Raw genomic sequence first — 23,632 nt, forward strand, 5'->3', positions numbered from 1 at the left:
ATAAATACAATTATACAGCATTTGAAAAATGTCTTTTTCATTATGTTATTGTTTTGATTGTTCTATGGTAATACTTTAAGACATTATCTCAAAGTTATACTGTACTCAAATAGAGAAAAAAGAAACTGCCTCATATTTCCTTTCATAACTTCGGACCTTAACCTGAAAGTCTTGTTTTGAAAACTTTGTGAATAATGCTGAAATGAAAACCTTGATTTTGTTTCATTTTAGCATCATTTGTTCTGCTCCAGGGCATTCTGAGAATTGAAAGAAATTGCTTCATTCATTATTCATTTGTACACAAAGTCCATTTAGATAAGAATCAGGGGAACCACACATGCTGGACAGCAGTGTTTGTGCGTGTGTGTTATTGTGCTCTCATGGGCCCATCAACACAAACGTTTGGTTTGTTAAGAATGACTTTTGTTTAAGAGAGGCTGCGTGTGTCTTTGGTCCTTTCCTCATTCTAGGCTAAGTGTAGATGAAGGGAGGGTTTTTTTTTTCCTCTTCTGTGTGTTTCTTAACTATAATCTCGCCAGGAGCTGCCTCATTGTATGCGAACGCTCTGGTAGATGTCTGGCTCCTTGGGAGTTTACAATTGGAGGAAAGGATGGTGGCATTACCTCGAGCATACTAGGCATTGTGCCAGTGTAACTGAGCAGATGGTGACCTTTTGGGTCATGGGACTATATTTCTGAGATAGATGGGAAAGGAAATTCTACAGTTTGCAGACCAGATGGGGAGTTCTCACAGCACCAATGAGAAGGAATGTATACACACATATACGGGTGTGCAAGAGAATGTCAAGGCAGTGCAAGAAAGCCGCATTGTCGATTTCAGTAAAAGCTAACTCGGTCTGCTACAGAAAATGTGTGAAGTTGTAAAGGTGTTTTATATGTGTACCAATCATAACATCTGTTAGGTGCACGCTCACTTCACTAAATTTAGCATATGGAGTGTGAGTCAAATTAACTAGCTAAAAATACCAGGCATAGCTTTTATTACCAGGCTTACTGAATTGAATTGCTTGCTTTGAAAACACTACTCATGCCCAGAGTGGTTCTGGGGTTGTTTCCTCACCCTTCCCCCTTTTATTTAGTGCTGATCATTGACAAATCATTAATTCTCTATCCTTGGGTGTGTAGTAGAAAAGCTGAGTGTCCTTTCTCCTTCAAAATATTCCAATGAAAGTCAATAAGAGCAGCTGTTTATAGCAAAGTGCAGAGATGAGATTGCACTCCTGTACCCTCTTATGAGGCAACAGACAGCAAGTTTCATTTTCAAGTGAACATGCATATGATTTGGTTTTTGATCTCCTCTCCTTTGCCTTATTCGAAATATTCTGCTGGACTCAGCACTCTTTCCTTATGATCATCCTTTGTGAAAGAATCTGTGACTTAAATGATATGGAGTATATGACTCGATTGCCAAAGTGCAGCAACTTTACATCCACTAATCTGGATTATATAAGGATGTGGAAAATATGTACTGTGTATATAGAGGAGGGGGTTGGGGGGGGTGATTATGGACAAGAAAAAAGTAGGCAGAACTAATTGAAGGGCTTCCATGAGGATGGGAGGGATGACATAGGATTTTAAAGGGAAAATTCCCTGTCAAATGCTCAAATCTGCTTGTGAGTGTTTGGGGACCCTCCAAAATATTGCAGTTACTTGTGCAGCAAACCAGGAGATCAATCCATTGTTTCTGGCATTTATTCTGGCTTGGTTTTCTCATTTCCTGATCACGGAAGTATAATAATTGTGTTCCCCCTTTGTACCCACTGTTTGGCAAGTCAATTTTGCAGAAGTGAAGCAATGAGCACATGTTGTGTAAAACTAAAGTAGCCTTTCCCTCCTTAAGTATACAATTAAATCTATGCCCAACATGGAACGCAACTCGATATAATTGTTTAACAAAACCTCCCTGTCTATCTGTCCTGCTGATGTCTTATTAAAATGGGCATTATTCCTGTAGCAAAGTACACTCAGGCTTTCCCTGCTGGTAGTCAGAATTAAATTTCTGGTTGCTATGAACTACCAGGTGCCATATTTATGGACTCCTGTTGATAGATTCTCTGGAGATGCCAAGAAAAAGAATCCTTTCCATTTTCTTTCTGGGGAATCAACTTGGAGTAATGTGAGCAAATGAAGTATTCAGTATAGCTTTGTGGTCTGTTGTAAAGAAATACAGTCTACCAAACTGTGAAGCTACTGTGGCTGTCTGTCCATCCCAAATTAATAAAATGTGCATGAATATTCCTGCCATTAGTAGCAGGAATAAATCTAAATGAGTGAATGAAATATTTAGTTATTCTAAGGATGGGGGAACCCACAAATATAGATCAAGCCTTCTGAATCCTTGTGAAATAATTATTTCTCCCAAACTACTGTGAGACTGGAAAATCCTTAAATAAAAATATTGTTTGCTCATACCATAAGAAAACACTGCTTCTGAAATGATTCAGAAATAGTTTCTGTGTTTCTTCCTAAACTGAAATATAGATCTAATTACGCTGGCACTTTTAAAAATAGCAATGTGGTCCCATAAATAATGTGCTTTATTTGGATGAAGAAACAAACTAGATATATTGACAAAAGTCTAGTCTGTTAACACTTCATGATGCAGAAAAACCAGGAAAGGAATATTAATTGTATACTCACTTCTCCAGCCAAAGAAATGGGTGAGGAGATTTTTCTTGTTTGCTTAATTATTTCATATTTCCCCTATGTGAAATCTAAGTTAAAATGAAACCACTGCTACAATCATTTATAATGCAAGTGCTAAAGAAGAAATAAGCAATCATATTCAAAACACTAATCTAAAAACAGTTTTTGAAAAATTTTAAGCATATTAGTGATGAGAAAAGTACAACAAACTACATACCTCCATTAAAAGAGCCTTCTGCCACAACCAATTCATAGCAAAAGGCTTCCCTAAATACAATGTCTTTGCCTCCCGGCAGAAATAGAGCAGAGAGGAGACCAAGAAGCCTCCTGTGGGAGGGATGTCCTTAGCTGGGAGCAGCCACCGAGAAGGCCCTCTTTTGTATCCAAGGTTAACCATGGGTTGAATGTTGGAAGCAGAATGAACATGCTTGCACTGTCCTTATAGCTACTGGGGTGAGGAGAAGTCACATTTACACACTTTTTTGCTTATGTGTTATACAAGCAACCATTGAGACTCCATTTTCTATCAGCCTCATCCAAGGTGCTGTCCTGCACAGAACTCCATTTAGCCAGAGATGGGAAAATTGATTGTCAGACAGGGATAGAAATAGTTTGGGGACCCAGTTCTACTCTTGAGAGTTGAGACAATACTGATGTCCATCAATGAAAAGGCTCGGTTTTTTCTCTGTTGTGTACCATCTGCTGCAGCATTTGCCCTCAACAATAATGTATTAAAACGATCAGCCCTGAAGGAGGAGGCCTGGAGTTGCACTTGTTTCTAAAACACAACCATGGGATCTGCTGCTGGGCTTCCCATGGATAGGCCTTTAGTCTGAGGAGAAGAAAGAATGGAAAATGTCTATCCTCTGCTTCATTAATTTCTTCATTCTTAAACATCTCATAGCTGGTGAGTGGTTTTAGAAAATGAAGAATTTAGTCAGCAGAGCTAGTGCTTTAGCAGGTAACATTGTTTTTGTTCTGAAAAAAGTCCTAGGGGTGTGTTTCCCATTCCAGTGTACTGCTGAAAAGCAGTATTTTCGTTGGCACCTTTCACATGTACCTTTCCGTGCTTGTGTTTTTTAATTTTATTCTTAACTTATAAATCCCCCCGTTCTGTTACATTTATGTCCCATCTTCTTGGGACTAAAACAATACTCACAGGTTTCCTACATGGCATCTCATCCAGGCATAGACATGAAACAGCAAGTTCCCTTGGCTTATGGATGTTACATTGTGTCTTTTCAGACAATGCACTGTGTATTGTAATGCTCATCTTGAGTTGGGATTATATGCGTTTTCTGCTGAGGTTTTTTTTTTTTTAAGTAATGAAATGTGCAAACTGGTTGCTTTTTACGCATATGCATATAAGTGTGTTGTTGCCAATACCAAAAGGTTAAATAAAACAGTATTTTAAAAAACTTGTTTTGCTTGAAAGCAAAATGGGAAGGAAACGTCTTGCCAAGTGGAAATATATGAAGTCAGCATGGAAACAGTTTATTTACAGTAGTTCTAAAATTACAGAGAAAAATCAAATAACTTTTCAGAAATATGTATCCTAATAGGAAAGGCATTTTTCTACCGTGATTGCTGCTGCTTACTATAAGCAAGAGTCTGGACACAAACTCAAATATGATTTCATGCTTATGTTCACTGTTTTTCAGATTCATTATGATCACTGCTGAGGTGTCACATGGGATAGAGCACACACACAAAACACAAATACAAAGTGAGCAAAATCCTACTTACAGTTCACACACTGAATAGGGATAGTTCAGTGCTAGCAATGCAAAATGTTATGCTGTGTAGTCAATGTACAATCATATGGAAGTTTTCTCAGAACTAAGTTCTGGTCTGCTCAGTAGGGTTTATTCGTGAATGAGCATGCATGGATATATAACCTTACTCCAATGTAGGGTGTTTAAAGAAAAATATTTTCTCTGTTTTTCCATTTCAAATTGTCACATCTTGTAGCATTTTCCCTCACAGCATTCTAAATGTATGCTTGCTGTTTTCTCACATCCATTTGTTAGCATGCAATTAGTCTTTCACTCCCAAGTATGCATCTTTGGTCAAAATTAAGTGCATATAGTGGACCATGTTTGACGTTCTTGCTGGTCCAGATGTCTATTCAAAGAGTTATGTGTAGTCCAAAAATGCATGCCTTTTCACATTTAGTTTAGCTGGTTACTGGAGCAGGCCTGTTGTGTGCTGAAATCCTACTAAGAGGATAAAGCCTCCATTCATAAGAGAAGAAACTGGTGTTTACGTTTTGGCAGCATTCACAAATCAGTCACCAGTAACTGCAAAGTAAAAACAGGCATGTGCACATATTGGAAGTGTGGGTGGAAATGGAAGAGGATTTTGACTTCAAGAATTGCCAGAGGAGGCATCTAAGTAAATTATCTGAATCTGTCTCTGGTTGTCAAGGAATTGAATTGGAACTGGATGGATGGCAAATAAAGCAGTGAGGTTGCCCATCTAACTTTGCAAATGTCATGTGCTTATATCAGACATGTGTCCTGCTCTTTAGTGACAGGTTTTGCAAAATGATGAATATTTTTTGTTTTTATGTTACTCTTAATGATTTGTAAAATCCTCATAGCAATATTTTGTGGTTTAATGGTAAGAGTCCTCCATGTTTCAAACTCATTCTCAAAATCTGAAATCGGTGACAGCTATGAACTTTCGTTTTGCACCGTAGTTTATGCTGACACCATATTTTATGCTGCTGGAGTTCACTATTTGTGGCAATACCTATCAGAGCCAATGAAATCGAACCACACTCATATCCCAATGGTACCATCTCAATTTCCTCAGGGCACATAACTTGTTTCAACATGTTTTGGTGTGACACCTGGGTCTTCCAAACCACAAAGTCCATATCCTTCTCCAAGATAGCAAATTTTAGTGTGGGGCATCTTTGAAAGCATGTGGCTTGGACTCCAGACGCAAGAGTTGCAGGGTTTAACATAATTAAACTATGGCATACTTCTGATAATGCTTTTTTTTAAAAAAAAATCATGTCATCTTGGAAACAATTGTCTCAATAATTTTTTCAGGAAAATAATCCTTTTTAAAAATGCTTCCTAATACAAGTTTGCATCAACTCAAGTGACAATCAGAACATCCAGATTGTATACAGCTGGAAGATTATAACTAATTGAGAAATTTTGCTTGGTTATAATGTCCTTTTCTTTGGCAAAGGAAATAGCTTTGAATAGATGTAAATACTGAACGCTTACCTTGGTGGATATGTACTGCTTCACTATAGCTACAGGTTGCTTAATGAAGTACATAATTGCACACATATCATTCCTGAATTGTAGTCACTAGGTCAATTCATAGTCCCTTCAATGAAGAGAATTTACCCCCCCCCCCCAAAAAAACCCCAACAAAAATAACCAAGCAAATTACTTAAGGGGTAGAACCTAAGCTTCTACATTTCTTAAGATAATCAATCTCTTGCAGTAAAGGCTGATTGGTACTGTATAAGGGTGTCTATTATTTACATTGATTGTTACCATAACTAGTTATTGGTTCCTTTTTTATTTAATTAAGCATAATTTAAATCAAAATATGTCTGATTGTGATTAATTTATTTCACAATCGCTGGCACTCGATATACTAGTTCATAACATGATTCTTTATCCATTTATGAAAGAGCTGTTATGAGAAATGAAGGTGATTGGGAAATGTTCGTGCCTGACTCAGGGATTTAGGTTCAATAATCAGTAATGTCCCCATGGGACTTTAACTCTGTCAAAAATTGGTTCCTGACTTCTATTTGCGGATTAAGCACAAATAAAAGTACTTTATGACAACAACTAATACCTTTGGTAATTACTAGTGTTTTTAAAAGAAAATGCATAAAAATTCTAGAATGACCAGCTGGTGTAGAGGAATAGGCTGGTAAACTTTTAATATTTATGGAGAAGAGGGGAATTCAGCAGATGATATTCATTATATTGCAGGAGTGAGGGAAAAAAGACACCTGCTAAAATTATGCCACCAACAGAACTATTAAAACTCTGACAGCAATTCCCTCTGATTAATCTGATTCCTCCCATGCCCATATCGCCTCTGGCCACGCTGGTTGGGGGATTCTGGGAGTTGTAGTCCAAGAAAAGTAATTATGTCAAGTCCTTCCCATAGTTTTAATGTAGCTAGCACCCAAGGACACTGATATTCTGTTTGCCTTCTGTCCCCCATTTCCCACCACTGCCCCATAGATGCACAGGATTTCCGTTGGAAAGGGGTCATTACATAATCAGGCAGATTTCCCTCTGCAACAAACAGAAACCAACACAGACAATGTAATATTGGAATAAAAAGGCCACAACTTTATTGCTTACAGTGTAAATAAGATTGAGTCAAAACGTGTGGCTCAAATCCAGGCATTTACCAACCTGCCTGTTAATTGATGAACCTGATGCTTCAGCCCACTGCCAGAACCCTTGGGATGACAGGAAAGCCAACAATCCCACACACCCCCACACCCCAGCTATAGCCTGCTCCGCCACCATGTGGTACCATAAAGGCACTTGTTCCTGAGGCCAAACCTATATCACACAAACTCTGAGTCCCTTAAGGGGACCCTCTTATCCTTACCCAAATGTCACTGCCAGTTCAGGTCCCAGATTCAGGATCCCCCCCCCCAAAAAAAAAGTTGTGAAAGTACAGACATCATAAACACCTTTAATGTAATACAGTGAAAACTGGAACACAAAAAAGAAAGGGTGGGATGGCGCACTGCAAATGACTTCCAAGAGCATGCTCGGGCAGTTGCTTATAACCTGAACCACCGCATCAAAGTGAAGCCTAGACTACTCCAGTTCTGGTAAGTCAATAAGATTGAACCTCCTTGTTCATCCTCATTAGCTGCCATTCCTCGCACCCTCCAGGACTCATCAAGTAACTAGAAAGAAGTTCTGTACCACCAGGAAAAGAGAATGGTGGCTGGAACACTCTGGACCACCTGATCCCACAACTTCTATGGACAATAAGCTATAGAAGGCTAGGAAGGGCTGCCTTTTCTCTTGTGAACCCTGTGCACTGCAAAGCAACAGAGGTGACCCTATTGACTGCTCTCAGAGCACCCTTTCCTTCTTCTCATTTTAAATCAAGAGAAAGGAAGGAAGCTGGATAGAGCTTTGAAACCCACTTCCACATCCTCTTTTCCCAAGGAACAGAGAGAAAGAACAGAGACAATCACTCCCGTGTTTCCCCATCAGTGTTCACTAAGGCAAATGTTCACTGTCAAAGTGCAGTACACAATGATAGCAGTGTCAGGCCAGCAATCTGCCCTGCACAAGTACTTTGCTTCTTGCATTTTTTTTACTCAGTCAAATTGCAGACATGTGGAAAACTAAGGATAGCCATTTTCTCCTAAAACGAATAAAGGGATTCTATAACTTATTGCAAAGAGGACTATGTTCTTTGTTGCCTTCTTTGTAGTCTGCCTCCCCCTCCATTTTGATCAACACTCCTACATAAGGATTCATTCAACGGAAGCGTTTTCATCATACTTGATGACTCACAGGTGTACTTATGCATGACCTCCATTTTGAGGTGATATCAGGCAATGCAAAAGCACTGTTTGCTGCCTTCTATGTGAAACTCGCTTAACGTAGTAGCAACAATGAGGAACATGCATGTATGAAATTGGCATAAGTCGTTTCACTGCAGCCATTATTTATAGCTAATAATCTTCTCGAACAGCCAAGATGAAACTGGATCCCCTTCACTCTTTAGCTGAAAACCTTTTTCTTTCTCCATGTGCTGAAAAGAAGCCAATTTACCAGTTCCATTAACTTAATGAGGTTTGACAGCCTGCAGCAGCTTTTCTCATAATCTTTCTTGGTTTTAAATTTGGTGTTCCACAATCAGTTGAATAGCTTTTTTGATCCATTTGTTCTTAGAAAAACAAAATTCGGATCCTTGTAGCAAAATATAGAGGCCCCTCTCTCTCTTTCTTTCCCTTTGTCTTTCTTTTCCTTCCATTCAGTCAACGGAGTGCCCGAATGATATATTGACTGATTTGATTGTTATTAAATTAGCAAATATATCTAACACTAGCAGGTAACTGGATTTCTGTATTACAGTTAGGACATTGCTTTTAGTAATTTAACTTTGTGAAGCCTGGAAGTTGAATAGTAAATAAATAAATCTCAATATTTATGTGTATTCAGATAAAAGATTTACAGTGACTGAATACATTTTTAGAAAGGCTTCCTGTGGGGCATCAACAGTTCTAATGAAAGGTGAATATTTTGCCCCAGTTTTATAACATGTTTAGTGGTTGCTGCCTATTCTGGGTTCCATAGAGCTTCTAAATTCACATGAAACCACAAGGCAACATGATATTTGGCTTCTTTAGTTCTCCCAATTGCTGAACGATGGTGATGCTGGAGTAGAGGAGAAAGAAGTTGGAACTTTAGCAGTCCATTTTTGTCACATGTGCTGTCTGTCCCCAAGCTTAGATTATTTAAATTCAGTTTAGTTTGACAGCTGTTAGTGATGCTACTACTAAACATCAAAAGCATACTAGTATACTCTGAAGCTTGTGTGTGTCCAGCCAATTCAATATTACATTAAAATGACCTAGGACTATAGGTCAAAATTTGCAAAACGTTTTTTTTATATGTTCTAATTTATCTATCTCAGGGTTGAGTAAAGAGTACCCTGTGAGCTATATGCAGTCATCTATGAGATATAGAGTGGACATAACCCACCAAAATCTCAGAGTGATTTGAGGCAGAGGCTAATGGACCCCCCCCCCCTAGTCTCCCATAGATACTCATCTTTTATTTATATAGATGCAAGGAAGGTGGTTTGAGTTCTGAACTAGGACACTGGGAGACACTCGGCCATGGAAACCCATTGTATGATCTTGGGCAAACTGCATTCTGTCAGCATCAGAGGATGATAAGGGCAAACCTGCTATGGACAAATTCTGCCAAGAAAACCTCATGGTAGCTTTGCCTTAGGGTCTCCATAAGACAGAAACAACTTGAAGGCACATGACAATAGGGTATCCCAACTCTCAGAAGTAGAGAAACAGGTCTCCAGTTCTTGTTGTCAGGGCTAACATATTCCTAGCTATGAGATGTGAGTGGGCCGGGTTCTGTTCAACATCTTTATTAACGGCTTAGACGAAGGGTTAGAAGGCACGATCATCAAGTTTGCAGACGACACCAAACTGGGAGGGATAGCTAACACTCCAGAAGACAAGAGCAGAATTCAAAACGATCTTAACAGATTAGAGAGATGGGCCAAAACTAACAAAATGAAGTTCAACAGGGAGAAATACAAGATACTTCACTTCGGCAGAAAAAATGAAATGCAAAGATACAGAATGGGGGATGATGCCTGGTTCAACAGCAGTACATGTGAAAAAGATCTTGGAGTCCTCGCGGACAACAAGTTCAACATGAGCCTACAATGTGATGCGGCGGCGAAAAAAGCCAATGGAATTATGGCCTGCATAAATAGGGATATAGCATCTAGATCCAGGGAAGTCATGCTCCCCCTCTATTCTGCCTTGGTCAGACCACACTTGGAATACTGTGTCCAATTCTGGGCACCGCAATTGAAGGGAGATGTTAACAAGCTGGAAAGCGTCTAGTGGAGGGTGACTAAAATGATCAAGGGTTTGGAGAACAAAACCTATGAGAAGCGGCCTAAAGAGCTGGGTATGTTTAGCCTGGAGAAGAGAAGGCTGAGAGGAGGCATGATAGCCATGTACAAATATGTGAGGGGAAGTCATAGGGAGGAGGGAGCAAGCTTGTTTTCTGCTGCCCTGGAGACTAGGACACGGAACAATGGCTTCAAACTACAGGAAAGGAGATTCCACCTGAACATCAGGAAGAACTTCCTCACTGTGAGGGCTGTTCAGCAGTTGAACTCTCTCCCCCGGGCCATGGTGGAGGCTCCTTCTTTGGAGGCTTTTAAGCAGAGGCTGGATGGCCATCTGTCGTGGGTGCTTTGAATGCGATTTTCCTGCTTCTTGTAGGGGGTTGGACTGGATGGCCCGTGAGGTCTCTTCCAACTCTACAATTCTATGAGGCAGCGAACACACACCATTTGCCTGGGGCTTTTTTGTTCTTTCCTCTTGTGCCTTTTTCAACAGCAAGGAAGCTTTGTTCTGACAACAAAAGTGGCCCTTTATCTGTTTAAAGCTGCTAAAACGAGATCAGAGTACATAGATCAGATTGGGGTACAGTGTATGGGAGATGAGGATAGTTGATGCATATATCTATGGCTAAGCTTACATTGGCACCAAGCTGACAAATTCCTGTATTTTTGTATTTTATTTTAAGTGAACTAGATGAATGCTGTATGTTGTGTTTGTACTGTCTGCTTTTGATAAGGCCAACTGGCTAATCAATAAAAATTGTTGTTGTTGTTGTTCAGTAGTCATGCAGATATTTTCTGGATTGTCTTCTTTTGTCAGCAAACCATTCATTAAAAGATTCCTTCGTTTTATGTCCCTAGTCACATGTTCTTAATTTTTAAAAATCATATATGTTACTGAATGGTACCAAACAAAAATGGTTTCACTCATGATCAAAGAAAAACTTTGGGAAGATTGACACATTGATATTTGATGTGACATAGTGTACATGCAATTGTATTAATGCATCAAGTAACTGTGATTACTTTTAATTGAGTTTTAATTGTTCTTTTATATGCCTATTCATTTTATTTAATTGCATTTTATATTGTGTTTTATTTTATGCTCTGTTTTAGGCACTTTTGTGCCATGATTAAACCGCCCCGAGTCACTTTGGGAAGATGGTGGTGGGATACAAAAATAAAGTTTTATTATTATTATTATTAATAATCATCATCATCATCATCTTATTATTATTACATTTGAAAAGCTAGTGTCTTAATCCAGATGAGATGATATGTCATTTATCTTCTCAAGGAAATAATGCTCAGCCTCTTCCAGATGGAATCGCAGGTATTGGGAGTGTACAGCAAAAGGAATATATTGTCCCCATTTCTAATTCCATAAAAATTCTACACAAGCCACTGAGAGACAGTTGTGAATATGTGAGGAGTTTTGATAGTGGTGCTGTCACAGACCTATACAGGAACCCCTGCAAAAGCAGCCCTCACCATTCACAACATCAGTTAGTCCAGGGTCATACATATTAATCAATTGAACAGAGGGAAAGCACAGAAATAGTCAGAGTTCAGTCCAGGGTTCAAGCCAAGCAGTATCAACAAATCCAAATTGTCTTCCAAAACGTTGTCAAATCCAGAAAGTCAAGGTTCAAGGCAAGCATAGTCAATCCATCAAGAGTCCAGGTCCAAGGCAAGAGTTTACCATCAAGGATTCTGGCTATGCAGTTCAATAACAGTTACTCCCAGCACAGAACTAGTCCAGCCTTCAGCTCTTTATGCAGCTTTCCCAAGTTCTCTCACCTGTTGGCTCTTTGCTGAGCCAACCTATCAGATCTTTTCAACTGAATAGCCTCAGTTCTCAACTGCAGCTGGGCTGGGATACTTAACTCCGGCTCTTCCCCTTGGAGTTCCTGATCCTAACCTGACTCACCCTCCTTGTTTGGAGGCTCCTGGATCACCTCGGCAGAGCTAGTATTTCCAGAATCAGGTGGCTGCTCCAACTCTGCTGCAGACTCAGATTCCGGGCAGAGAGGCCCTTCATCATCATCTTCAGCACTGATCCTGACAGGTTCTGTACTTAGTAAATTGTACAGCAAGCACCTGTCACAGATTGTGTGCCTCATAGTTATTGTTTTCAAAGAATTGGATAAACTACATATTCACCCACAATTATATAATGCTGTAGTTTGGCAGTCTTCTTTGAAGAGAAATAGGCAATTCTTGGGTGAGTGAGTGGATCTTTAATACTTTCCATGCTTGCTATTTCTGCCTCCCATGCAGCGCTCTTACACTCTAGGCTGACCCCATAAGACTGTTTAACCATAAGTGTATGTGTTTGCATTGTATTGTTGGGATCCCGATCTCCCAGGGTCTCAGTCCAACATTTACACCACTATACCACACCAACTACCATTCGCTTGCCTTGTGTTACTCATCTACAAACCAGGACCAAAAGCAATGGATAGTGCTAACTAGACTAGACTATCACGTTGAGGTCCTTAAGCAGGGGAATCCAATGGGCAGCAGGATGAATCCATGGGGCAGCGGGGAAAACTGTTGGACAGCACTCCACATCCTCCCCCTTACCATCATACAGTGTTTCCAGTCTGTCCCCAGCTTGGTCCCGCACCCAGCTTGTGTCCGGCTTAGTCTGTGAGAACACAAGTAGTCACTCATGTTCTCAGGGCTGCCTCTTAGCACACTGCTGAGACGCAGTGTGCACAGAGCTGGGACGCAGCCCCGCCAGAAGTAGCCCTGTGTCATGTGATGGACTTCTTCAGACTCCATCCTGGCTGCATCTTGGCAGCATCATAGGATGGACAAAAAGCTCTGTGTGATGAGGTCTAGGAGCCAATGTGGTCTAGTGGCTTGTGTTTAGACTGGGTGATTTTATGCAAATTCCATTCTCCCAGACACAGATGGAAGGGCAAACCTCCTCTTAACAAATATTACTAAGGAGACCCCTTGATAAATTTAGGAAATAGCTTGAATGTATGCAACAATCACAACAACTAGACTCAACCCCTAAATCAATTGATAAAATAGCTGAATGAGCTAATTATTTAGGATTACCAGTTGCCTTTAGATCTAATGCTCTGACTCCTGTATCTTTAAAGTCATCGTGTTAACTGAAAACCCAAGATAAAAAGTCAGGATGCTGAGTTGGGAGCCTTCAAGACAATAAACAAGATAATAAATTCACATTCACAGTTCTAGAATTATTATTTTTAATGTGTTGGCATTAGTTCTTCTGATGGCCAATAAAGATGATATTGAGGGAGCAGGCTGCCTTTAAGAGTTTCCCCCGCTCTTGCTCCTTCATTGAGATATGGCCTGACATTCAAAACCTGCTTTTACTTGGCATTTCTTTATAAAAGTGATCCTAATCTCAAGAAGATAAACTGCCTAAATAAAACTTGGTGAAAGAACAGGCCGAATAGTGGATTATGCTCTAACTATTTTAAAATACTTTGCATTATTACAATTCTGTATAATTCTGTCCTCGGGGATTGCAAGGATTTTTAGACCATTTTGGGGATGTACATAGTTTGCATTATATTTACTCCTACGGCCTTCATTTGTATGAAGTATTTGTGTATGTAGAGAAGTCTCATTTTCGTTTTGTTTGTTTTATACATAGATAAAATTGGCAAGCAAAGAATAAATAGAGCATGTTCTTCATCTCTTTTGGATCTATTAAATATGTGGCACTGTACTAGTTGTGGGTTTCATGTTACACATTTTGATTTATGGGGAAAGCCTGTTCTTTGGTCACTGAAACTGCAGTTAGTTTCAGTCACTGTAAAATACTTTATTTGAATGAAGCTACTTTCTAGAATGTTTCACTCTTGGCACAAATGTGTAGACAATTCCACCACTGCAAGAGATATTGAGACAATCTTGCTACTTCATAACAGATGTCCTCCCCCCTCCCAGGTTGTTTTCTCTACTTTTTAAAAAAGGTCTAGATTTCAACATAGCTGAACTGAAATAATCAGATACTTTAGGGTAGTCATTGACTGGTGGTTCTGTCATCATTAGCTCCCAACTAAATATTTTAGAACAGCCAACTAAATATTTTGCTATTTGTTTCCCTTTTTGTTGATTGATCGAGTGATTGTTCCATCATTTCATTCAATAAATTTTTGCCCTGCCCTTTAAAAATGTAATTTAAAACCCCAATAATAAAGCATAAATATACAATCAAAATGTAATAAAACAACAGTAAAACAAGTAAGCAACAAATCCAACAATAAAACTAACAAATAACAAGCTAAACATCACCCCTAAAGCAATATCCATGATAGAACAATATCCCTTAAAATATGGCTGCTTTCATAAGTTAAGTGGAACCTTGACTTAAGAGCACACCAACTTAAGAGTGTTTTGAGTTAAGCGCCATCTGTCGGTCTGTATTTCACTTTGACATCCGAGTAGCATTTTGAGTTAAGAGCTAGCACCAGAGGGAGTGCTAATGTGAGAGTACACAGCTCTAATAATAATAATAATAATAATAATAATAATAATAATAATAACAACTTTATTTTTATATCCCGCTCACATCTCCCCAGAGGGGACTCAGAACGGCTCACATGGGGACAAGCCCAGTTTCAACATACAAAAAGTACATCATAATTAAACCAATGTAAAACAGGTAAAATAGTATAAACATACAAACAAGCATAAAACATCAACATCAAAACATTAGAGCATTAGCTCTAGGGCTTCAAGGGAGCAACCTCCGTGCCTCACACCTCGTGTTCTGGTCTGCTTCATGAGATATCTGTCCACTTTTCTCTTGTCCACTTTGAGGAACTTTGGGTTAGTTGATTTTGTGTGGTTTTTATTTCTGGTATGTTTGGCTTCATGAAGAGAGGAAGGGAGGGAGGCTGGAATGAGTGCAGTATGAAGGAAATGATGCTTCTGCCTCTTTACTTTGTGCTTCCTTGCCACAACTTTATGCTTCTACCATTTTAAAGTGGATCTTTCATTTTTATTGTTCCAGTTTTTGCCTTGCTATTACACTGGCCAACACACATTTGGTTACCTCAAATATGCTTCCTTGCCACAATTTTGTGCTTCTACCATTTTAAAGCTGATCTTTCTTTTTTATTCCATGTGGATGTGCATTTATACATTAACTGTTATTTATAAAGTACATTTTCTTATTTTAAAACATACAATAAAACAAATTGGGGGGAGGGAGATTTCAGGAGGCTGAAACAGATTAATAGCATCTCAGTGTATTTCAATGGGTAATTCACTTTGAGGTAAGAGCTATTTGAGTGAAGAGCTCAGTCACGGAAGGAAGTAAACTCTTAACTCAAGGTATCACTGTATCTGAAACCTGGTTGCTGATTTCCAACAAAGAATAAAAAGAATAGAAAATGAGGTTGGATCCATGGTATTCAACAGCGAGTTTACTCTTATTTCAGTCCTTCTCGTATACCGTGGTCACTCATTTCCTGTTATATCTGAAAGTGCAATTTAATCCACATCAGCCCATTGCATGTAAGACGCAGCTTAGCAATGATAGCCTCTATCATGAATACCTTGCTGGGAATCAAAGAATGTGTGAAAAGATTAGACTAACCTTAGAGTACAGCAAATTCTATACCAAAATTCTCAGGGGACTAAATGCTGAAAGATTTAATTACACTTAAATGTACTAGTCAAATGGCTTCATGTGGGTGTTCTGAAACTCTTCCACTGGATTCTGTTACAAGGAGGAAATTTCACTGCCTGCCTGCGTACAAGATGTTGTCGAAACATCTAACATTAAATTTTGAAGTATTAAAGTTAAACACTTCTGGAGAATTAAATTAAAGCTAAACAATAGGTAAGCAATGTTGCTTTCTTTCTTTATTTTTTTAAAAGAAGCATATTCCACAAGTTCAGTCAGTTGGAAGGCACTGATATGGCATTCAGTTTTTGTTTAAAGTAATTTAGTAAAACTGCTAAAATACAATACAATAACTATACAAAATAAATGCAGTCACACTAAATATTCAAGAAGAAAATACAATGCGCATATGATGCACATAGAGTGGGTTAGTCTTTGTTTTATTAAAATAGAATAATTGAAATCAACGAGATTCAAATTGTTAATTACTATTTTAGTGCAAATCCATTGAAGTGAGTGGGACACTCCTGCCTAATTTAAATCCTGCTGATTTCAATGCCATAATCCAATGACATCTACAACAGTACTTAACAACTATTGGAAAAAGTTTTGTTCCATGTTGTTACCAGTCTACCTGTGGAATAAGAAGGGATGGGTAGATTCATATATTAGCAAGCATTTTCCAAAGTATTCAGTAATCAGGCTGTTCAAGACTTTAAAATCAGCACCTGAAATTCAAGTAGCTAACCTAAAATATCAACCAAAAAGAGAAAATAATCTGTTTGCATTCAGTTTTAGGCCTACAATCCAGAAATTGGCAGGAAAAGAAGGGTAAATGCTGCATTGTCTCTCTGTGTGTGTATGTGCTTTCAGGTTGTCTATCAACTTGTGATGACCCACAAATTTCATAGGGTTTGCTTAGGCAAGGATTGCTCAGAGGTAGTTTTACCTGTTCCTTTCTCTGAAATATAGCCAACAGCACCTAGTGTTTGTTGTCTGTCTTCTAATTAAGTACTAATCAGAGCTAACCCTGCTTAGCAGTCAAGATCAGACAGGATCACCCATACTGCAATGTTATTTTGTCAATATGTTTTAAATATGTTACTCACTGCCCTACTCAAGAGTCATAATGAAAATAATGTATGGCTCTTTAAATCTGTCTTGTAAAATATTGCAATAAATATTTTGTATGTCACAGGCAGGACAATCTGGTTCTAGTTTGTTTTGCTAATCTCACTATATTCAGACATATTGATGCCTAAATAACAGTCAACTCTTTCCATAGTCAGTCAAATTCTAAACTATAAAATAATAATAATAATAATAATAATAATAATAATAATAATAATAATAATAATAAAGCAGATACAACACAAAAATGAGAAGGAAAGCAAACAGGGCAAAAATATTAATTTAAAACATAAAAGCAAAGAATATATGTGCCATGTAAATATCACATACAATCAGACAATAATTCAGATCAATCAAAAGCAGGATATTCAGACTTTACGTTTGGAATTTCCTGTCTTTGTTGTGGTAGATATGACAAGTTGACTTTATGACATAAGAATTAAAGGTTTTTGTTTTTTTTAAAAGTTACCAGTTCACAATACCTTTATGATTATTTTGCAAAGCAAATTCTGGTTGTTTCATAGCACCATTGCAGTTAACTCTGACTATATGACTTCATAAATTAATGCAATTATTTAAATAGTATATCTATGTAATATTTTTTAAGCTAAATATATACTGCTATTCGCTCTTTTAAAAAATCCAGCACTCGTGAATTCTATGGGAGCAGCAAAAGGCACCACTTCCCCTCCTCACCATTGTTGATATAAATTGCTACCAAGTCAACTTCAACCTGTGGTGACCCAGCGATTAATAAAGCTTCAAATATCCCTGACATCAGCAGCCCTATGCGGGTCTTTCAAATTCAGGAACTGGCTTCCTGATTGAGTCTAGCCATCTGTAATGCAGTTTTTACCAAGCATTACTGTCTTTTTTACTGTCTTCTTGTGATATGCCCAAAGTATGATAGCCTCAGTTTTGTGGTTCTAGCTTCTAATAAGAATTCTACTTTGATTTGTTGTAATACTTATTTAGCTCCCTTTTTTCAGTTCATGCCATCATCAGAACTTGCACTAGCACCACATTTCAAAATATTTGATTATCTTCATATCACCATAAACATATTTAAAATCTCCTTCAGAGGGCAGAGACTGATCACAATTTTGGCAAGTGTCCCCTATGAATCCTTCATTCATCACTTATTGTTCTTGGTCTTCCTGATCTGTTTATATTGGATTTAAAAGCAGTTTGACAGCTGATAATAGTTTATCCTCCTCACAAGTTCCTTTTGTGGGAAAACCTTTATGGTGATTCACTATTTACCCCGAGCCCTTGTACTGTATATTTGGGGAGAGAATCCCTATGACTGGGGTCTGTTTCTGCAGTGTGGAATGGAGAGAGTTGAAAGAGAACTCCATAAATCTTTGATTTTGAAAGACTATTTTATTCCTTCTGTGTCCTCCAGCATTTCACAGATGAAAAGTAGAACATGTTAATATGCCTTGAACTGCATGGGGCATTTGGGGGTCTAAAATGGTCTACAAATAATCTATAATAAATTATGATGATTTACACAGCAACTGAAATGATGTACACAGTTGCTGTATTTCAGCCATTGTACACAGGGATATAATTTAATTGTGGATATGCATGGGGTCCATATAAATGTTAAGATGTGGTTAAAACATTTAATTTTTTAACGTTACTGTGTTTAGTTCTGGGTGCCTTGTTTTAAGAAAAAAATAGACAAGCTAAAGCAGGTTCAGAGAGAGGCATTCAGTTTGATAGGAGGAACAGAGAAAAGGAAAAGTTAAAGGCCTTGGGCTTGTTCAACTTGGTGAAGACTAAGCAGTAAGATGATTGTTCTCTTTAAATACTCAAGGTCTGTCACAGAGAGGAGGGGACAGGTCTGTTTTCTGCTGCCTTAGAGGGTAGGACTCGGTCTAATGGTGTGAAGATACATGAGAGGAAAATGTGATTCAACATTAAAAGGAACATTCTGAAAGTAAAAGCAGTTCAACAGTTGAATCAATTGCCTAGAGATAATGAGGTCTCTTACTCTGGACATCTTCAAAAAAAGCCTGAACTGTATACCAGCTGTGAATTCTTTAGCAGGAAGTCCTAAATTGAGCAGGGACTGGATTCAATAGTCAAATGCAAATGTGCGTAGATCAGTAGGTACCGCTCTGGCAGGAAGGTAACGGCGCTCCATGCAGTCATGCCTGCCACATGATCTTGGAGGTATCCACAGACAACACCGGCTGTTCAGCTTAGAAATGGAGTCGAGCACCAACCCCCAGAGTCAGACATGACTAGACTTAATGTCAGGGGAAAACATTTACCTTTACTAATAAGATGAAGAGCTATTTTATAGAAGATTCTTCCATCTCTTCAAAATGTCAAGGTTTATATTTTAAGGTTTCCTTTCCACCATTACAACTGCAAACTGAAGTCCTCAGTCCATGCTGCTGTCCAGTGGCATCATGTGGGACAATTCCTCTAGTCATATCCCCAAGTAATAAATGCAAACATGCCATCCTCCCAAGCTCTAGAGCTGAAGTAGTGTAATGTGGCCGCTGTGATAGAATACAGTTGCCCAACTCTCGTCTTTCACTAGCATTAAATTGACTTTACTGAAGCTATTAATTATTGTCTTGAATGAAAAGAACAATCTTGCCTGGCACCCATCCAAAAAGGTTCATACTGGAGTACCACACAAAGGCAGTTTTCTTCCGTTGAAATTAACATGATAGGCATTGGGTATTTTTTTTTCTTTAAAGCCTTCATATAATGCACTAAACATTTCTCTGTGCTTGTGGTTTAAAGATTGTGTAGCCTTCTCAAGCCACATGCTCTAGAGTTGTTCTTTTAGTAATCCAACTCTTGCCTTATAATTCTTTATTCAAAATAACTTGAAATAACAATTCCTTCAAATTCAAAATATTATTTCCCCTTCCCTTTTATAACATTTTTTTTACTTTTTAAAAACCCCTCTAATTGTCAATTATTTTGGAATTGACTACTTTTCTCCTGTAGTCAGGATTCCAATTAAATGTGATCATTTTGATTATGATTAAATGTGATCATTTTCCATTTCATATTCTGATATGCTTCATCATCATGATTTACACATATAAGTGCTGTATTCTCTTTTAACTTGTCTTGCATCCATTCAGGACAATATATATCTTCTGAAAAATGAAGTGTTGCACAAAGCACTTTTTTCAGTTGTGTCCATCCCCTCTTTATCTCCTTTATAAGGGGGAGTCATGTAAAAAGTGTGTGGAAGGGTACTTGTTTCCTAGAATTTTATCCATCAGGAGACACAGAAATCCGAAACGTTTACTTTTCCCCATGAATTACTGTGACTTTTGAGGGAAGGAGAGTGGGAAAGATAACTTGATAGATTCAGTTGAGCCAGGGCTAGGTTTCATACATTTCTCACTACTTAACACTATGAAAAACATTAGGCCTTAGCATAAATCGTAGAGATAAAACTTTGGGTTTTAGTTGCTTTTTCCTTTGTACAATAATAGCAGCATGTTTTGTCCACAGAAATAGTAGTTTCCCCTTTTAGAAACATTCACTTGTTACCAAAGCACTTATTCTGAGGGTCATTATCATTATTGTCTGGATAGAGATGCTCTTTTTCACCTGATTCGCCCTTCTCGTTTTTTTCACAGCTTGCGAGAACATCACCGTTCTGCCATTAAGGTGATACGTCGAATGCAGTATTTTGTGGCAAAGAAGAAATTTCAGGTGAGTTGATTTTTTTCCTTAAACAAAGCCTTTTATTCTTATGGCTTACTGTTTCCTTTATGGGGTTAAGAAAGGAAAGACCAGGGCAATTCATTTTAGTAATGGTGAGTTACACCCACCGTTCTCTCCCTTCTTGAATAGGGTGGTTGTTTAGTTGACTGTGGATGCACTGGGAATAGGCTAAGCCCCTGAAATGCAGCATGAATTAAAATGTTATTTTCTGCTAATGGACTTGACCTTCCACCTTTTGTTATCTCTGTCGCCTTGCAATGCAATCATTCTCATGTGTCTTCATTAATTCTGAGCTGTATATTATTGTCAGACTGAGTAAGTGGACCTAGAGATTAGAATACTACCTTAACCTTGTTTCTATCTCTTAGTTGCCAAAGTCCTGATAAAGCGGGAATAAAAATTTGCTAACACACTGGAAGGGTTCTGCCACCTTTCTCACGCACACTCCTGGGAGAGCCCATTTTGAGAGGACCAGCTCATTGCATCTTGCAACATATTGTTCATGTAATTCCAGTGTCTGTTTCACTGGTTAAGATTCTGGCATTTCAATAGACTGTGTTCCCAAGAGCACACAATGAGCTTTTGGCACTGCTGCAGGAGAAATGCCTTTTGCACATTATTCGTACATGTACATATGCTAGATCCGAGAACATTGTCCACAAATGACATGGTTGAGTTCATTGACAAATTGTTGGAGATAAAAATCATATTCACCTTCTTATTCCATATAGTTAAACCACATTTAGTCATAGACTCAAAAATTGACTGGAGAATAGTGAAGATTTTTTTAAAATTTATTATTTATAGCCTGCTTTTTTCCCAGCACAAAATTAAAAATGTTTTGCTGCGGAATTCTACATCTGGATGGTCCAAATTCTAATTTAAGAAAGTTGGATGCTGTAGTTGATATATTCTTAGTGGATAGAACTTGGCTTCTGCTTCTCCAGTGATAACAGACACTCTTTAAGCAAGTGCTAGATTTTTGCTCAGTGTCTATCATCAAGAATAGATTGGATGAATAATGAAGTTTAATCCAGATAAGACTGACATGCTCCCAGTCAAAGGCAGACTAGAGAATAGGGATTCAGCTCATTACATTACATTCCCTCTGTGCAGGCATTGCGGTACTACTGGATTCAGTTCCAAACCTGATTGCCCAGACTTGTATCAATTGACTGATGCACATTCTGACAGGGGATAGGGAAAAGGCAGAACTATTTAATCCCTTCTTTGCCTCAGTCTTCTCACAAAAAGAAAGCCAGCCTCAACCTCAGCAACATGGAGTGGATGAAGGACTGGGGGAAATCCAACCCCAAATAGGGAAAGAAATCATCCAGGAATACCTGGCTGCTCTAAATGAATTTAAGTCTCCAGAGCCGGATCAACTACACCCAAGAGTATTGAAGGAACTAGCGGAAGTTATTTTGGAACCACTAGCAATCATTTTTTGAGAGTTCTTGGAGAACGGGAGAAGTCCCAGCAGATTGGAGGAGGGCGAATGTGGTCCCTATCTTCAAGAAGGGAAAAAAGGACGAACCAAACAATTACTGTCCAGTTAGCCTCATGTCGATACCAGGCAAGATTCTGGAAAAGATCATTAAGGAAGTGGTCTGCAAACACTTAGAAACAAATGTAGTAATTGCTAATAGTCAACACGGATTTACCAAAAACAAGTCATGCCAGACTAATCTGATCTCTTTTTTCGATAGAGTTACGAGTTGGGTCGATACAGGGAATGCTGTGGATGTAGCCTATCTGGATTTCAGTAAGGCCTTCGACAAAGTCCCCCACGACCTTCTGGCAAACAAACTAGTAAAATGTGGGCTAGACAAAACTACGGTTAGGTGGATCTGTAATTGGCTAAGCGAACGAACCCAAAGGGTGCTCACCAATGCGTCGTCTTCATCATGGAAAGAAGTGACAAGTGGGGTGCCGCAGGGCTCCGTCCTGGGCCCGGTTCTGTTCAACATCTTTATTAACGACTTAGACGAAGGGTTAGAAGGCACGATCATCAAGTTTGCAGACGACACAAAACTGGGATAGCTAACACTCCAGAAGACAGGAGCAGAATTCAAAACGATCTTGACAGACTAGAGAGATGGGCCGAAACTAACAAAATGAAGTTCAACAGGGACAAATGCAAGATACTTCACTTCGGCAGAAAAAATGCAAATCAAAGATACAGAATGGGGGACGCCTGGCTTGACAGCAGTGTGTGCGAAAAAGACCTTGGAGTCCTTGTGGACAACAAGTTAAACATGAGCCAACAATGTGATGCGGCTGCTAAAAAAGCCAATGGGATTTTGGCCTGCATCAATAGGGGAATAGCGTCTAGATCCAGGGAAGTTATGTTCCCCCTCTATTCTGCCTTGGTCAGACCACATCTGGAATACTGTGTCCAATTTTGGGCACCACAGTTGAAGGGAGATGTTGACAAGCTGGAAAGCGTCCAGAGGAGGGCAACTAAAATGATTAAGGGTCTGGAGAACAAGCCCTATGAGGAGCGGCTTAAAGAGCTGGGCATGTTTAGCCTGCAGAAGAGAAGGCTGAGAGGAGACATGATAGCCATGTACAAATACGTGAAGGGAAGTCATAGGGAGGAGGGAGCAAGCTTGTTTTCTGCTGCCCTGCAGACTAGGACACGGAACAATGGCTTCAAACTACAGGAAAGGAGATTCCACCTGAACATCAGGAAGAACTTCCTCACTGTGAGAGCTGTTCGACAGTGGAACTCTCTCCCCAGGGCCATAGTGGAGGCTCCTTCTTTGGAGGCTTTTAAGCAGAGGCTGGATGGCCATCTGTCGGGGGTGCTTTGAATGCGATTTCCTGCTTCTTAGCAGGGGGTTGGACTGGATGGCCCATGTGGTCT

General features: G+C 38.9%; 1 protein-coding gene across 2 annotated transcripts in view; it reads left to right on the top strand.

Annotated features, from left to right (window-relative positions):
- kcnq1 (potassium voltage-gated channel subfamily Q member 1) overlaps positions 1–23,632 on the top strand; it is a 393,916-nt gene that overhangs the window by 239,405 nt on the left and 130,879 nt on the right. For both annotated transcript variants that reach the window (XM_008107851.3, XM_008107858.3), the window contains one exon: positions 20,676–20,751. In XM_008107851.3, coding sequence (XP_008106058.1) covers positions 20,676–20,751 — 76 coding nt within the window. The remainder of the gene's footprint in view (positions 1–20,675; positions 20,752–23,632) is intronic.

The sequence above is a fragment of the Anolis carolinensis genome, chromosome 1, assembly GCF_035594765.1.
Source record: "Anolis carolinensis isolate JA03-04 chromosome 1, rAnoCar3.1.pri, whole genome shotgun sequence".
Taxonomy (NCBI): Eukaryota; Metazoa; Chordata; class Lepidosauria; order Squamata; family Dactyloidae; genus Anolis; species Anolis carolinensis.